General features: G+C 26.8%; 2 protein-coding genes across 4 annotated transcripts in view; one reads left to right on the plus strand and one right to left on the minus strand.

The window, feature by feature from the left end:
• Nucleotides 1-7,177, plus strand: part of LOC132917323 (serine/threonine-protein kinase pakA-like) — a 202,294-nt gene extending 195,117 nt beyond the window's left edge. Inside the window, exons 10-11 of the mRNA XM_060978021.1 lie at nucleotides 1,839-2,037; nucleotides 2,860-7,177. Coding sequence (XP_060834004.1) covers nucleotides 1,839-2,037; nucleotides 2,860-3,176 — 516 coding nt within the window. The 3' untranslated portion in view covers nucleotides 3,177-7,177. The remainder of the gene's footprint in view (nucleotides 1-1,838; nucleotides 2,038-2,859) is intronic.
• A 481-nt stretch (nucleotides 7,178-7,658) lies between these two features.
• On the minus strand, nucleotides 7,659-16,048 carry LOC132917325 (GMP reductase 2-like). Of its 3 annotated transcripts, none has more exons than XM_060978026.1 (7): nucleotides 15,891-16,048; nucleotides 15,563-15,763; nucleotides 15,357-15,476; nucleotides 9,598-9,855; nucleotides 9,054-9,242; nucleotides 8,677-8,882; nucleotides 7,659-8,597 (listed from the first exon to the last, which is right to left on the minus strand). In XM_060978026.1, the coding sequence occupies exons 2-7, from the start codon at nucleotides 15,647-15,649 to the stop codon at nucleotides 8,399-8,401; spliced, it is 1,059 nt and encodes a 352-aa protein (XP_060834009.1). In that variant the 5' UTR covers nucleotides 15,650-15,763; nucleotides 15,891-16,048; the 3' UTR covers nucleotides 7,659-8,398. The 3 variants fall into 3 exon arrangements, with proteins under 3 accessions (XP_060834009.1, XP_060834008.1, XP_060834007.1); XM_060978025.1 differs by having other exon boundaries at nucleotides 15,563-15,774; XM_060978024.1 differs by lacking the exon at nucleotides 15,891-16,048 and having other exon boundaries at nucleotides 15,563-15,832.
• Nucleotides 16,049-17,875: the final 1,827 nt, after the last annotated feature.

Genomic DNA, 17,875 nt, shown 5'->3' on the forward strand with positions numbered 1-17,875 from the left:
AACTTCACCATGCCAAAAACATATATTAAAAACAGTATTATTTTGTTTAAAATATACGAAATAAATATCCATTTCATGATAGAAATTTAGAACTACAATAGATTTCACTGAACCGTTATAATATATTACAATATTATATTTATATTACTATATTATTAAAGATAAAATAATTTCTAACAAAGTATAATTTATTTATTTTTTATTGAATTGCATTATATCATATTATGCTTAGCACGTTTTTAATTAATTATCTGCATTGATATATTTTACATTTGACATCACTAATGAAGAAACTTAGTTTAAACTAACTAGTGATCATTGATGAGTGATACATATAAAATAAACATCAATTATTAGTCTAAGAGTTTGTTAAACGAGCTCGTCGTAATTAACTAAAACGCATTCTTTACAAATGAAAATAAAAGCATTGAAAACCACTTCACAAGAAAGGTCGCTACAATTTCAAAAATCAATAACCGAGTACCCTCCTATTTCAATAAAAATATGTAGTAACGTCAAAGACAGCTACATCGCGTGATTGATATTACACGTAATACAGTTTACACAAAAGCCCTTGTTACATCACCAAGAACTTCAATACTTCATAAAACTAGAATTATATCGATAAAATACTATATATACGCTTAATTAGTTTTTATCACTCCTTCGTAATATTGTCATAAGTACCTACCCTAAATAAATATATATAACCATACTCAATAAAATCTAGGTAACTATATCGTTTTATTATCCCGACATTAAGAAAATTATGTATTGAAGAAAATATTTGAATTTATTTCAAGTAAATTACGTTAAATTCATAAATATTAACGTAATTCATTTTTTAGATTTATTTATTTATTAAATTAAAAATATTATTTAAAGTAAAACAATTGAAATTATTAAAATGTTTTATATTTTTATAATCTTATTTACTTAATAATAATAATATGATAGGTACTTAAAAATAAATAAATTATTATTGGTATAGCAACAGATTTTTCAAACCTATAAAATACCAAGAAATATTTTAAACATTGATCTAAATACAGGACAATATTTTAAAACTGTTATTTAAATATAAGCTGGATTTAAAAACTTGCGAACTTAAATAAAAAAGTTATGTTAAATATAAAATAATGATACTTGCATAAGTTTTTATAAAACAATTTACTACACAATTGAATTAATACTTTTACTTTGTTGTTATTATTTAAAATCGTTTATCGTCAAAAAAGTATTTTCAATTAAATATTCATAAAAAGATACGATAATATTGTGATGGTTTCTATCATATCATAATAAATTATTAGAATATCACACATATTTACAAAAAATATTCTAAATATATATTTTTGCGTAAAATTGTTTAAATAGTATTGCCATTTTATTAGTTGAAATAAATGATATATGAATGAACGAATAATAATATTATTATAATAACACCAATTGTTGAAAATTATATAGATACAGGGTATTTATTAACAAAGCATGTTCACCTCCATTAATAATGCATTTATTTAAATTCTTATTTTTCAAATTGTTGTGCTTTTTTTGTACTCTTGTTTTATAAAAATAATCAAAATATAAATACGTGATAGTATTTTAATATAAAAATAAAATTAATACCGAATAATTGTATTGACAAATTCCAAATAACTAAGTATGAAGCATTTCCTTGGGGATGTCGCGTTATCGTCACTTTTTATAATCATATGAACTTGGCAATAAACTATACATCTCGTTTACATATTTAATTAACACGATAAACTACTATATAAGAAATAGATACCGTTTGCCGTGTAAAAATAACGTAATGCGATGAAATATGTTTTCAGCCGGCCGATTGTAATGACGTCTTTGAGGAGTCCCCGCACGCCTACTGTATCATCTACTCGAGAAATGATTGGGACAGCTTCAAACAAGCCGAAGAATGGCTACAAGCTTTATGGAAAGCAGATGTGGTCAGAAATAAAGCTGTGATATTAGTTGGTAACAAAAACGATATCGTGAGACCAAACGTCGTGCCGTCAGGAGGTACAGTATAGTATAGTATTTTACATCAATAAAAATGTCGGGTACCTCCTAATCAATAATCATATATTATAAACATATCATAATGGTTTTATATTTTTGTTCTATCGGTTTATCACCACGGGGTATAGTACGTATGAATACACGTAACGAGTCCGTTTTCATTTCTTCCCACGGCAATCCACGCCATGCTTGACAGGCAATGTTTGACTTATGTCTTATACAAAAATATTTACCGTGTCGGAGTCTGTATTGAATTTCAACGTAAATCACCCAGTTTCCGACAGCCAATTAGTCCAGTAGCGTAATATTAGGGTATTGCAAGTATTACACTAACCATATAGTCTATACGAAACAAACAAATAACAGCACACATTTTTGTAACAAAATATTGAGACTAACGAAAGATAGATAAGATGGTATTAGTTATCTATTTTATAAAATAAAACAAGTTTATAATACCAACAATGTAAACTAAATTTTACTCTAAATTACCTTCCTACCGTGCGTAATATCCCTATAATGTTTGTTACAAATTTAACGCATCGTTGTTGGTCAAACACGGCGCGATAACTAATTCGGGAAAAAATGAAAATGGACTGAGAATACACAGTCTGGTGATAAATAATTATTGATATCTGTCCAAATCTGTATATTTAGTCAACAATCGACATGCCAATCACCTATATGGCTATATATTTACAACAATGACCGTCGCCGGATGATACGTTCAACGTTGTTTCTTTCGCCATAAAAATACCTTCTTTCCAACGACACAATATTACTAATATTACAAATGTCTGTACACAACGATTGTTTTTTTAGTTGGCAAACAAATGGCTACTCGATATGACTGCAAATTTATCGAAACGTCGGTGATCATCAACTACAACGTGGACGAATTACTGGTAGGCATACTGACGCAGATACGATTGAAGTTGGACCAACCACCGGAACATGGCGTAACTCGGTCTTCGTCGATGCGCAAACGCTCCAAGTCGCCTTTGGGAAACTGCGGGCCAACGTTCAAAAAGTACAGGGGATCCCGGACGTCTACCAGCCTCCGGGTGAAGGGACTGTTAAGCAAGGTGTGGGCCAGAGATTCCAAGTCAAAGTCGTGTGAAAACCTACACGTACTCTAATGACGAATTTGGAACAGACAAAAAAAAAATTGATAATTTCTTATTATTTAGGTGCATTTTGTATTTTTCATACTATTCTGTTTTGCAGAAAAAAAACTACTGTTATGAAATATTCACTACAATCGCGATAAAACGATCAAATCCCTATATCAGCGAGTAGCGTATTATGTATGTACCTACCTACCTATAGCCGTATCATATGGATTTTTTTATAATTTTTTATTGCTATTATTTTTTTTTCCTTTTATCATTAGCATGTGCAGCGTGGCTGAACCAATGCAAAAGGATATTTTTACCCACCACCATTCCCAGTTTTTGGATTTATATTCACAATAATTAGATTTCATCAAAAAACACGACATTTAAGTTCAGTTCATAAAGTTTGATTTATGTATTAATATTTTAATCGGCTACTTGCCAGATACGGCTACAGGAAAGTAAACTCAATACTAATGTATTCATACAGTACTTGTTGACAAGTTCACAAGGACGGCAAAAACGTACGTTTGTGTAAATATATAGGTAGTTATAGATGACATTTTTCAGAAGTAAGCCTCGTTTTGTCTTTTCGTAGGCAATTTATTTTTGAGCAAAAAACTCTGAAAACGGTTCTGATTATAATTCGATACTAAATAATTATAAGGTTAGTTAAAAAATAGTCTATAAGTCGTAGGAATAACGTCAATCCAAGTACAACTACTACGATGACATGCCTGAAGTTTATTAACTATCATTTGACGATAACATCTCAGCGCTCGAATAGGTAGTAGTTTTCTTGGATGCATAATATTAATATTAATTTAATACTATAATCATCTAATTTTAAATGGGTTTTGAATTATTATTTCGTTTTTAAACGTTTCGCGTTTTTTAATTTGTTGTTTTTTCAGTCATTATTCTGACGATAATGATGATGGTTTTAAGGGACCATTACTGTCATTATTATTGCGATCGCGTTCGTAAACAAATTCATTTTATATTTTATAAAATGTTGTTCGAACGCGTATTTTGTATTGCCAGCAGAATCAGGGACCACGAAATATTGTTAGTTAGTAGTTGTACGCAAATAAACGTTTTATTACGTATTGTGTATAAATTAATTCGCAAATTAATGTAGTTTTTTGTAACTGTAATATATATTTGTTGTATTGTTTTCAAACTTACCGAACGTTTTTCACGAGTTTTCACGTTCGCTTGAGTACGTTCATTTCTCTCTCATATTTCTCAACGTCGTTTTCTTTGGTCTTTTACATCACGCAACATTACGAAAAAAAGTGTCGGCACGTGCAAAAAAAAATATATACTAAAATTAAAATAATTTAATAATGTTTGTAGTGGTTTGGAAAATCTTTTGCCTTTGAATCTAAAATTTAAAGAAGAAATAAAGCGGGTTTTAAAAAAATTGTTTTTCATTTTTCTTTACACAAATAATTATTTTAAAGTTATTGAAAGCTATCAACTATATAAATATGAATAAGGCATATTTTCTCCAGCGATAGATATTGAAAATTTCAGTAGAGTATTTATAAACTTAATAACATAATATTACCTATGTTGTTTTTTTTTCAAATGTAAACATTTAATTTAATTTATAAACCACACAAATACATAACTTAATAGTATAAAGGAAAAATGCCGTACATATTTTTGCACTAGCATATGTTTATTCAAAAAATGTTTTAATTATGGATGATAAATTTTGAAGGGCTACACGATAAGTGCGAAAATTGACAAAAAAAAATTATTTCAAACAAAGTAATGTCCAGCTTAAATGTATATCGTGTAGTTATGATGACATCAATTATATATTCTGCAGGTGGCCACAATTCGTAAGGAAACCAATCTGAAACCCTAACCTGGCATGTACTTAAGCTTACCTACGTGGTTTTTCCATATATTATGCACAATCCTTTAACTCGTGTTCCTTAACATACCTACGTTGATGGTAAACACTCTAAGGGCTAAACACGATATACCCATGTATAATACACCATGTATTAACACTAAAAATTTATAATCGATAAACGATTTTAGTCAGTAGGTAGGTAGTCCTCGCTCCTAAAAATTCGTGTTTGACCTTTATAATATATTTTAAGCACTTTCCGTTTTGTTCAATGACAAAATTGGTCGAGTTTTGGCAATATACATTTCCCAGAACCTGGAATAAACTAGCTGGCCAACGAATAAGATTCCTAAACTTAAGTATAATTGTGTGCGTATTACCTGCTAATATGCGTAGGAACTATTACATTATATTTTAAAGGGTATATTTTTCGTATTGTTTTACGTACTTAATCATAAGTTTATAGAATTTTCTTTCAATAGCATAAGATTATAAAATTATAATATAAGATTAAAATAAGATATCAAATATTATATACATAGGTATCTAACGCCTATATATAATATTGATATAATATTAGCTTTTAATCAATTTGTTTTCTTTGTACGATTTGTATTGTTTTTTTCTCATGCATGCATATATGCACACGGAAAACAATACGACAGATATTAAACTTGTATTTATTTTGTATCTACCTACCTATCTCAAATCTTCCAAAGCTGATTCTTCTGTAATTTTTTTCAATCATATCATTATATCATAATATAATATGTATATTATGTACACATATCCAAACGTTGTGTATATCTACGCCGTGTTTTGTATTTATACTACATAATATTATTTTAAGTTTGTTTTTTTCACACTTTCCATCCATCTGAAACACATATTTAGAACTTAAGCTATTTGACGATCTATCGGTTTGTTACTGTTTTGTTTATTTAGCGATTTTTATATTGATGAACACGACATGGTCGTTCATACAGTTCGGAGTATCGGGTATCAAGTAGATTTTAGACGCATATGAATTGCAAATAGCTTATATATTTTTTTCCTCGTATATTATTATAATAATTACAATTATAAATGTGTTAATAATTTATGATAATTATATCAATAATAATCACATTTGATTTAAATATTATATAATATTATAACAATAATGTTAAATTGTACGTCAATCGATGTTGTTAAAAAAAAAAAAAAAAATAATATTAATAATAATTGTGCGTAGATTGTGAAATTTTTATTAACTATTCAAATTTTGAATAAGGGTGATAATATTTTTGTTTTTTCCTCTATATTGTACGCATTTACTTAGCAAAAGATTTAATACACATTAAAAAATGTCATAGCTTATTGTTACTATGGTTGTATTAAGATTGTATAATTTTAAACTTTCTCGTAAAATATACGAGTAACAAAATTTAAAATAAATCTAACTTGTGGATTAGTTTTAGAGTAAATACCGACAATTGTAAAAAAAAAAGTCATAAGTCTAAGTCAGAGGTCAGAAGCAATTTACTTTAAAATTAAAATATGGCTAGGTACCTCTATACATTTAAACAAAAAATATTTTATTCTTCCATAACTCCGCATTTTAATTTGCCAAAAATGTCATTTTTTTTTTACTTTTTTTAAATGTTACGATAACACATATAACAGTCCCTATTTAAACTTCTAACTTATTAAAAAACTACTTGGCAACTTGCTATACATTAAAATTAACTCGAAGTATTTACCTGATTAATTACGATACGTTTCAAGTACAGTGAATTTATGATTTAATAATACAATTAATAATTATAAATATTTATTGTAGCTGAAGTCTTACCCACTTCTTTTATTTATTACATACCAATAATTTGCACAAATCATATTTATTATTGTTGCTTCTGACCTTTCCATAATTATTTACCTAGAAATAAGATGTGTTGATACAAATATATATGATAATTAAATAATAAGTTGTATTATTATCTTAGAAAACAAAAGTATATACATGATCAATTAAGTTTCCAAGTGTTTTGATTTTAATTTTCCAAATGTATAATGCAAAATTGGTAAAATATTTTATTACACTAAGGTGGCTGACAGTTTTGTAATTTCTATTTAATAATTATTTATAATAAACTATTGAGACGATTTTAATCCATTATTTCGTATTTATTTAATAATTTCTCTATCAATGTAATATATTTAAAAATATATTATTATAAGTTGTAATATACAATTTTATTGTGTTCAATAACTTACTAAATAAAGTTCTGCGATATCTACCACAAAAGAAAATCCAAGTTCATCATCTATGAAAACTGATTATTCTTTATGATTAGGTGATTAAGTTTGTTGTCAAAAATCATATTAACACAATAAACCGTAATGACCATTCTTCATGTTAGTCGGCAAAACTCCAGGACAGGATTTTTATTTACAAAAAGTCTTGCGATTTTATTGCTGTAAATTAAAATTCACACATAGATCATGTATCTATTTCATAATGCAGGTTAATATTCAAATTTTTAAGAATCCTAGTATTTATATACCTACTACTCTATACAGTATACATTACTAATGTTTTTGATTTTTTTTTTTTTTTAAATATACTTACATAACATAATATCAAACATTCAATAAAATTTAAATCAAATTTTAGTTTATTAGTTGATTAAACAATTAAAATACAAGTAAATTATAGTAGTTTTAAAATAATTTTACAAATACTCAAAATAAATTTGTTTATTTTTTTAATAATTATTAGCATTAAATTATTCAATTGTTGTCAGATCATAAATAGGATTAGAAATCTATAAAAATCAACATAACTAATACATTTTTAAAACTTATGTTATAAAATATAATTAAAAATTATACAACTAAAAATATTCCTAAAGATAGAAAAAAAATCACATCACAGTTTTTGAATTATATTGCATAGAATTTGAGTTACTTTTTGTTTAAGGTAAATAAACAGTTGTAATAAATCTAACATAATATTTTATGTTCAAAATATTAAGAATAAAATTTTAAATATTAAAAAAAATCAATGTGTTAAAAATCAGACCTAACCTAAATTGTATTTTTAAATTAATTTTAACATCACTAACTAATTATTGATTACGAATAATAAATTAATATTAATAACAATGAGAAAATATTTCGATCACAAAATTGAAATTATTTTTAAAAATAAAAGCTATCATACAACTTTTAAAAATACAGTCTTAAATTTTACAGACGCTCAGGTAATGTAAAATGTGACTTTGGAATAATTCATACTATAGAATCAATAATTGAATATTATACCATATATCAGGTAAATAAATACCTTTATTATCATGTACAATATACATTATACAATATTATAGAACATGGGTAATTATTCTCGAGTAGTTATGTTGGAGTACACAGAGTTTACTTGTTGAGTGCATCGAATAAATGTGGCACGCTTAGGCAACTCTTTTAATGTATGTGCTCCAGTGTAAGTACATGCTGAACGAAGTCCACCAAGTATATCAAGAATAGTGTCATTTACATCACCTCTGTATGGTACTTCAACAGCTTTACCTTCAGCAGCTCTAAAATTATCAATACAAATTAAACTAATAATTATATCCATAACACATAATAATAATAATAATAATAATAACAACATACCTGTACTCTGCTTTGCCCCCAGAATGTTTCTTCATAGCTGTTAACGAACTCATACCATAAAATAATTTACACTTAGTACCATTTGGTTTAATGGTTAACTCGCCTCCATTCTGATCATGCCCAGCTAGCATGCCACCAAGCATAACAAAATCTGCTCCGGCACCAAACGCTTTGGCAACATCTCCAGGACAAACACATCCACCATCCTTTAATAGTTAAATAATTTAAATTCAAATTCAACATTTAATAAAAAAAAAAAAAACATTTTGTATCAAATTCTTTAGCATATTGATAATAAAACAAAATTAATAATTATGGTAATAGCATTGATTATAAACAGTATTTATAATCAATGGCAATAGTAAATAAATACTCACAGAAATAATATGTCCTTGCAGACCATGAGCAGCATCAGCACATTCAATAACTGTACTTAACTGAGGATAACCCACACCAGTCTTAATGCGTGTGGTACATACTGATCCAGGACCAATACCAACTTTAATGATATCAGCACCAGACAAAATTAATTCTTCAACCATTTCACCAGTAACCACGTTGCCAGCCTTAAAATAATTATTTATAAATTACATTGTACATTAAATATTCTAAAATAGTTTATAAAAATATAATTTAATCTATAATGTGGCAGTGGATTTAACCAAGTTCACCCAAAGTAGTGATATAGGTAGTTAGATACATACTTTGACCAATATAACCAGAAGTTCCAAGGATGGGATACAAGCATAAGACAAAAAACAGGTAAATACAATATAGCTATAAATATAAATTCTTGGAACGGAGGAAAAAATGAATAATAATGAATTGGATTAGAAACACTAAGACTAAAGGATGACTAATTTAAGTCTTAAATCCTATATTACAATGTAATTGTGTGGTTTAAAAATAGAAAATACTTACAATTATGGTATGTTGTGGATATGCTGTACGCGTTTTACGAACAATATCCACAAATTGTTGAGTGTAACCGTTAGCTACATCAAGGCAGATAAAAGATATATCTGGTACAGCTTCCAATATTCTTTTGAGTTTTTCAAATTCGTGATCATTTATACCACAAGTAACAGCTATATGAGGTAAAATGTCTTTATTGCTGTTGGCAAATTCTAACCATTCTTCAGGTTCATAATATTTGTGGATTGTAGTAAATAGCCCATGCTAAAAATAAATAAATTCGAAAATTATTATACCTATTTATACAATAATTTAAAGCATGGTGGAAAATATTAAACAAGAGAATTATATTTGTTAAATATTAAACTTAAAAATGTTGTTATCTGAATATACAATTTTTATATGTCCCATATAATATATCAAATATTAGTGAAAATAAATTCAAAAAATATTTCGTGGGAGACGTATAACTGGAAATGACAAATGTAGTTTCAGAATGTTAGGTCCAATGACCAATGTTATAGGTTCAAACACAGTTTTGTCCAATTTATATTTAAATTATTTTAGACCTTCTTCATAAAAAAAACACATTACTCTATAGTCTATACTAATCAAAAACGGGTTCAACGATCTATGTCGGATACAATGATCATTATTAAGAAAATAATAAGAGGCATTGTATTGGTAAAATTAATAGAATAACCAAGTCTATTGAACATTTTAACAAAAATGCAATAATGAGAACAAAATATGTATTAATAAGCTAAAGCAATATTAACAACATTGAACTACAAAATGGATTAAATTGACGTCAATGAATATTACACGTTGGATAGAGAACCACAAAGTAATTTTAAGATTTTTTAAAATTGTTGAAACTTTGGAAGAAAGTATCTAAGTAATACTATACTATACTAAGTAATCTAGTACTTATAAGGAATAAGGATTACTATTTTTGAAAGCACTATAGACTATAGTTGTACAAAACTATACTGACTAATAAATTTGTAATAACTAATAAGTTTAGTGACTAAGTGACCTCTAATATTCTGTTCTCAATGACATAACATTTATGTAAAAATGTACAATCAATTAATCGCGATTTATTAAAATCCGTAGAACACATAAAAACAATAATCAATTAACTAGTGAATTTAAGTGAAAATATGGAGTGTACTTTTAAATCAATTATATAAAAAGCAGCCGTTGAAAAAAAAACTAAAATAACTTTGTATTGTCATACAATTTGAAAAAATATTTTTACGTATTTAACTATTAATATTATTATTATTACGTATATAGCATTATTTAGAAATTAGCGTACACCTACTTGCACGATGCACCCCCCTGGTAACATTCCTGGCGGGGCACCTATGATTAAAACTGATTTTTTTATAAAACCTATTGATGATCAAGAAAAAATAAAAATTCCCAAAATAATTGATTATCAAGAAAATCATATATAAATATCAATTATGTAGATTGTACTGCAATAACAATTCCATTTTTCACTAAACAATTAAAAGCACGTTTTACAAATCATAAAAAAAATATATCATCAATATAATATATATATATTTATATAATATAACCAATAAAAAAATATTAATTTATTCTGTGATATTAATACCAAATGAGTGCATAAATTCGCCAATAGAGGTAGACAAGCAATTATGATTTGTACTTAGATTTTTTGCATTAAGATTCACTAACAACCGAATTAAATCTCTGAAAAAAAACGTGGACAGATAACAATTCATATCGAAATTGGAAATAGCCATTATTGTACTGTAGAAATTGAAATATATTTTAAAATAGGCAGTCTAAACTTTTTCCAAATTTTTCTTTTTATTAAAAGTTTTAATAACTTTGCGGTGTCAACTATACAGAATATACTCTGTCGGCATTTTCATCTTTAAAAATAATTAAAATTATATGTAAAATGATACTAGAAAGATTGACTAACCGGTTTAGCACTACTCTGCGTAAGTACATAGAAATATTTCATATCAATACCAAATAAGTTACCAGTCGTTTTTCGAATGACAAAACTATAAATTTAAAATTGTTACTCTTGAATTGATAACAAACCTAATTAATGAATGTATAGGAAATTAAAAAAATAATAAAGAAGTTAAAAATTAAACAATTAAAGATCTTCATTGTTGTATACACCACGCAACTATTATAATAGAAAAACGAACTAGAAAAGTCTGCAAATAGTTCAAAAAGAGCCAAAATATTTTTAAAATTATAAAATATCTAGAAAATGCTAGTATAAATTAAATATTTAAGGGAATATTTTAAGTATTTTTTAATTCTTTTAGATTGCAACAAAATCAATTTTGTCAAAAACTGATACTCCATAAACCTTCTCATATATATATTTTTATTTTCGATAATTTTTAAAAGTATTGAACATTTTTCCACAGCCAATTTGCTACCAGAAATCACCATATAATTTTAAGATTTTAAATTAAATATGTAAATTATTAATGTAAAAATTAAATATAAAAAAAAGTAAATTTACTAAAAACGTTATAAAATATAGTATATTACTATATCAGTTTAAATCAATTAAAAATATGTACAAAATAAATATATGTTAATAACGAGAAATAATATTAAAACCTACATATATAATATATGGAATTTAAAAATTCAAAATTATTTCTTTGTTTTGGTGCTGGTTACATAAAGTTAATAGGTAGCTTATTATTTTCACCAGAATTATATTTTTGCCACATTCGTCCAATACATGTCCAATTTGCAAAACTTTCCAAAAACTTGGGAGAATGTATAAGATACTTAGATTTACCAAATAATATTTAAACTCAATAAAAAATTTAATAAAATTGTATATAATATATACTGTATGTATATAATTGTACAAAGTGTCCGCGTTCTGCAATGTACCTTTTTACCCAACCGTACAAAGTGACCTAGAACCGTAATAATGTAATATTGATCAGTCATCAAAACAAAATGCGGATATATATTTAATTTGATAAAATAATCTCTTTGCCACGTGCCGTGCCGTTATTTTGCATGCGATCACGTGAATAATATAAATATTATTCAGTAATCAGAAGACAAAACAAAGAAGAAATTTATGGATACTAATTATTATTAATTATTGTAGATAAAAACACAGATATTATGATAACAATTAATACCAGACACATGCCAATTCATAGTACATCAAAAGTTTGTAATACGTAAATTTAACGATCACGTGATAGGTACATATTGCCATTATGTGGCATTGAGTTTAGATCTAAATTCTACACGCATTGGACAATGGTAGAACGGTTATATAATATATATCATTTACTTATAGATAGAAATCGTAAATATTAAATTATTACCAATCATACATTGTTGGACCTTCGTTTTTCAAACAACTTCAACAGTTAATAGAATTTGTATGGAAGTATATAAGAGTAGTTTAAATAATAAATTAATATTTCATACACAAATCAGTTTTAGATTTCTCGTAAATAATCTACACGACGATAATTAATTATTTAGAACTAATTAAATATTTATTTTGATCAAGTGCATAGAGAAAACCCGAGCCATTTATAACATACAAATACAAATAAATAGTATACTGTAACAATAATTTCAAGCTAAATCAGCCTTTTGATAGATTATAATTACAATCCAATTATTAAACAACCAGATATGTTTAATTGGATCCAACGAAATCAGATTATTTATTACATATTGCCAATTTGTCAAATGAATAATAACAAATTAATGTACCTAACATAAATAACAACTTTTTAGTACGACAATATATTATTATGTACATAAATTATACATAGTAATAGTATAATACCTATCTTATGTTATAATATCCACAAGAAAATAAAATAGCTAAGAAACTAAAGAAACATATTAAATACAACTTTTAATTCCAATTAAAAAAATGTATAGATTTCATAAGAAAATTACATAAGCTATCATTCTATACTATACTTCAAACATAAACCGTACCAGTTGCGTACCAGGCTTTATAGTCGTGTCTTATTATTATTACATGCAATCTAGATAAATATTATAATGGAACATCGAAGTACTGCTATTACAGTATTACTATAATGCTATGTAAATTGTGAACATAAAATAACGATTTTTAGTGAAACCGTCGTCGAAACAATGATAACGATCATGACTCACAATAGTGTGTTACAACTTATAAAATTAACAAGTTTCTACATTTAGTATTAATGATTTATATATATTCTAATTAGCTGATATTTGAAGTCGAATAATGTGAAAAACAATGTTGTCAGTTTTAATCAAGTATTTCTTTAGTCCATATACCTAAGACATTATTACTTTTTGTTTTGCTTTTATTACTAATTGTATTGTATTCTTATTTTCTTTAATTTTAAATTACCTATAATTTAAGAATGCATTTTTTTATGAGATTACTTATTTACTTATCTATATAATAGACTTCCTATTTTAGCTATAATAATAAGAGAAATCTATAACTAAAATTTTACCTATTGATATTTAATTCCATTCATCACAAACAGCAATTATATTATGCATAAAATACACACATAGTACTGCCTAATAATACTAATTTATAGTTACTTAGTTACCTACAGTAAACATTAATATTATACATAAACATTTTTAATTTAGCTGAATTACAATTCTAAATTTACAAGAATAAAATATATGGTTACATAATTGTACTAGTCAATATTGTTAAATTGCATGTATAAACATTTATAGGGATATGTGTGCTGATTAATAGATTTACATTGCTATAGGTTGAAATGGTTGAATAACAATGTTTAATGCAGTGAATGCAATATTTCAAACTAAAATGCTATATATTTTTTTTATTATTATTTTAATTACAGTAAAAATTAATGTAGATTGAGCAAAAATATTTTTGAACAATCAAATTTAAAAGAGCTAATCAATTATGAGAGCTGATAATTTAAAACTGGTTTACAATTATCAATATTTTTATAGAAGGTACATGATTTTAAAGTTAAACAGAAAATGTTTCAAACCGCAAATACTGAAAATTGTTTCATATTTACATATTTAACTTAAAAACTGAAAACTTCTATAACCCAAATGCATATTATACAATATTCATAAACAAATATAGCAATATTTTAATAAAATTAAATAATTTATATTTTTTGTTAAGTTGCCAATAAAACATTCAGCAGTCCTTGCCTTACTTTAGCTTAATCTATTTATAAATATAAATGTAAGAGGTGTTTTAAAATGTAATTATCATTATTATTATGACAGATGGATAAGAAAAATATAAGTAGGTCAAAGACATAGAAAGTTAGATTTTAGTAATTACTAAAAATTTAATTACCTTCTTTATAAACATGAATGATGATAATTTTATAAGTGATAAATTTTAATTCACTAAAACAGGAATACTGTACCTAATACATTATAAAACTATATCAAATTTAACACAAATAGTAAAAAGAAGAAAAATAATTTAATATTAACTAAATCTGTGCAATTGAGAAAAATGAAAAATACATATTATAAACAAAATTTTTTAAAATATTTGATACCTACTGAATAAAATTGTAATGTCTAGGTATCTATGAGGAAACAATATTATTATGAATTGATGCAAATCAACCAATGTGTAGTGTAAATCTAAAACGTGTGTTTTGGAATATGAATAGTTTATAACTATCAGGATATAATTATTTTCATGACTGACAAAGTCGTGTTATTGTTGGAATTGGAATGCTTACTTTTCCCAGGGCAGCTGCCATTTCGAACGTTCCGACAGTGTCCATATTGGATGCCATCATCGGTATACCCTGATATGTGCGTTTGGAGTTACGAAACGTAATGTGTCGAAACAAGTCCACCTAAGACAGAAAAAAAAATTGTAGTTTTTTCACATTTCACATATCGATCTTGTCCCTTAAACCCGAGTATTGTGCGCAACACTCACTTGAGCCCGGGTCTTCAGTGTGCTCCTTTTCGGCCTAAGCAGCACGTCTTTGAAGTCCAACTTCACCTCATTGATTATGTTCGGCATGTTTACGAACGACCAACGACTCCTAGACTTGTATGGAAGACACCGATCAATGTGATGCGCGTGCTATAACGGCTGAGCGGGTGGCGTGAACGTGAGATGATGCACCAACGGTCGCTGAAAACGCACTAATAACTATTTAGTAAGTAGCGAAGTCCGACTGTCTGCGACCGGCTCACGGTGCACGCTTGTCGGTCGTCTAGGCCGGGCAAACTAGGAGGGGATTGGAATACGTATGACTCACCTCGACGTAGCCGACACCAACTTTCGGACTTTCGTCGTCGCTTTTTAATATTATTTTATTATTTATTATTAATAACTATTGATATTATTCAGATTGTGGCTTAATATATATAATTATATTATACAAAAATCACCTACCTACTGATTATTATTATAAATTGTATTATTAATTATTATCGCATAACACATGCCGCTGCTACTGTAGGACACGCCCTCATGGCGGGTACCACTACCGCCACCCCTGAAAAACGATGCCGCTACAATCATATATTTATTGTTCCGTGCTACTATTGGGGTCTCGAAACATCGATATTCGTAACCCGCGGTTTTCATTTTAAAGTCCATCACGACGCAATAAGATTTTTCTCGATTTTAGATTTCACTTTTTCGATACAATAATACAATATGCGCTGAAACAAGCTTTATCGGTCTTTGCAGTAGTTATTACCTATACTATATTACTGTACGTAGATAGGTTACTTTACGAGTTACACCTACCGCTCAGTCTCACTTCGCACATATCTTTTAATAAGAGAGGGTCTCATCATAGTTGTTTGTTAAAATTATATTTTTATATTGGTTCGAGGTAATTTAAAAATATGGTATTTAAAAAAACATATTCATTATACCTATTACCTAATAATTATTATACTAATAATGTTTGGTAAACTATAATACAACAAATAATAATATTAACTTTAACTATTGAGTAGGAATATAGAATACTTAAATTTATATTTTATTTCAGAATCCCCAATGCATAATTAGGACAACACCCGACGGCCCAATGCATATTATGATACTATTTAAAACGAATACCTAAAATATATATCCCTATTTATGTATATCAATGTATCTATGTATTAGATATATATTATATTGAGTAGGTATTGAGTATTAGGCATTGCCGCATTGGCTTATTTGACTACATTGTTACGATTGAAAACCAGTAATTTGTTCAATAATAATGATACAATATTCAGTGTTTAACGAGTGTAGTATTATTGTTACAATGTCACATTTAACGATTTAAAGATGTGTAGAGGACAAGCCGAACAAGGACACTATTCTGCTGTCAATATTAACCATTACTGCAATTATCTATGTAATATATCGGTTTATTATTGTCTTTGTCCAAGTCGTTCTGATATTAAAATCGTGCGTTACAGTTGTTTCAATACCCCAGCGTTATTATATTATATTGAAAAAAATATATTACGATGATTTCGCGAAAGCTGAATTATTAACTTTAACTTACATATTACATAGGTAGTATACCTAAATATCTAATAAATACCTCAATTATATAAACTACAATTATTAGTATTTATGAATTAAATTAAAAATTATAATATATCATAAATAAGCCAAATTAGTAACCTTTAATTTTATTAAAATAACCATACACTTAAATTACCTATATAGAATTTATGTAAATAATAAAGTATAAGCCTTCTTAGTCTATACCTACATGGTCTAGAACATTAACTACACAAAAAATCGGTATTGCCCCTTCCCCAATAAAAAATATCTGGCACCGCCACTGGAAAACATATTTAGTGATTTATTATTGAATATGCCACTAGACAGATAAATAACAAGTCAATAATATATCTATAAGGACAAAGGCTTGCAAACACTACAGCGGTGATGTTAATAAAATATAGTCAGACACAATTTACTGCTGCGGTAGAAAACAATATTATTTCACTGTCACCCACTTTTTAATCTTTAACGGGTAGTCTATAAAATTGCATAATTAATATAGATATAGATAAACATGTGTGTCATAATGTATTATCTTTAACAAAATTATAGTAGTGGGTATGTATTAGACTCTAATAATTAGAGTATGTTCAACAATATTAATTATAATCACACTATATAATGTTGCATTGTCAAAGTATTACACCTTTGAAATATAATAGTTGTTTTAACACTAAGTTAACTGTTATCATACAAAGGAATTAGAATATAATGTAAAAC

Source organism: Rhopalosiphum padi, chromosome 1, assembly GCF_020882245.1.
Source record: "Rhopalosiphum padi isolate XX-2018 chromosome 1, ASM2088224v1, whole genome shotgun sequence".
In the NCBI taxonomy this organism is placed as follows: Eukaryota; Metazoa; Arthropoda; class Insecta; order Hemiptera; family Aphididae; genus Rhopalosiphum; species Rhopalosiphum padi.

Coding starts and splice junctions, on each gene's coding strand:
- LOC132917325 (XM_060978026.1), bottom strand. CDS start 15,649: ATGCCGAACATAATCAATGAGGTGAAGTTGGACTTCAAAGACGTGCTG. Junction 9,856..15,356: donor TGGCAGCTGCCCTGGGAAAA/GTAAGCATTCCA, acceptor ATTTATTTTTAG/CATGGGCTATTTACTACAAT. Junction 8,598..8,676: donor GGGGGCAAAGCAGAGTACAG/GTATGTTGTTAT, acceptor TGATAATTTTAG/AGCTGCTGAAGGTAAAGCTG.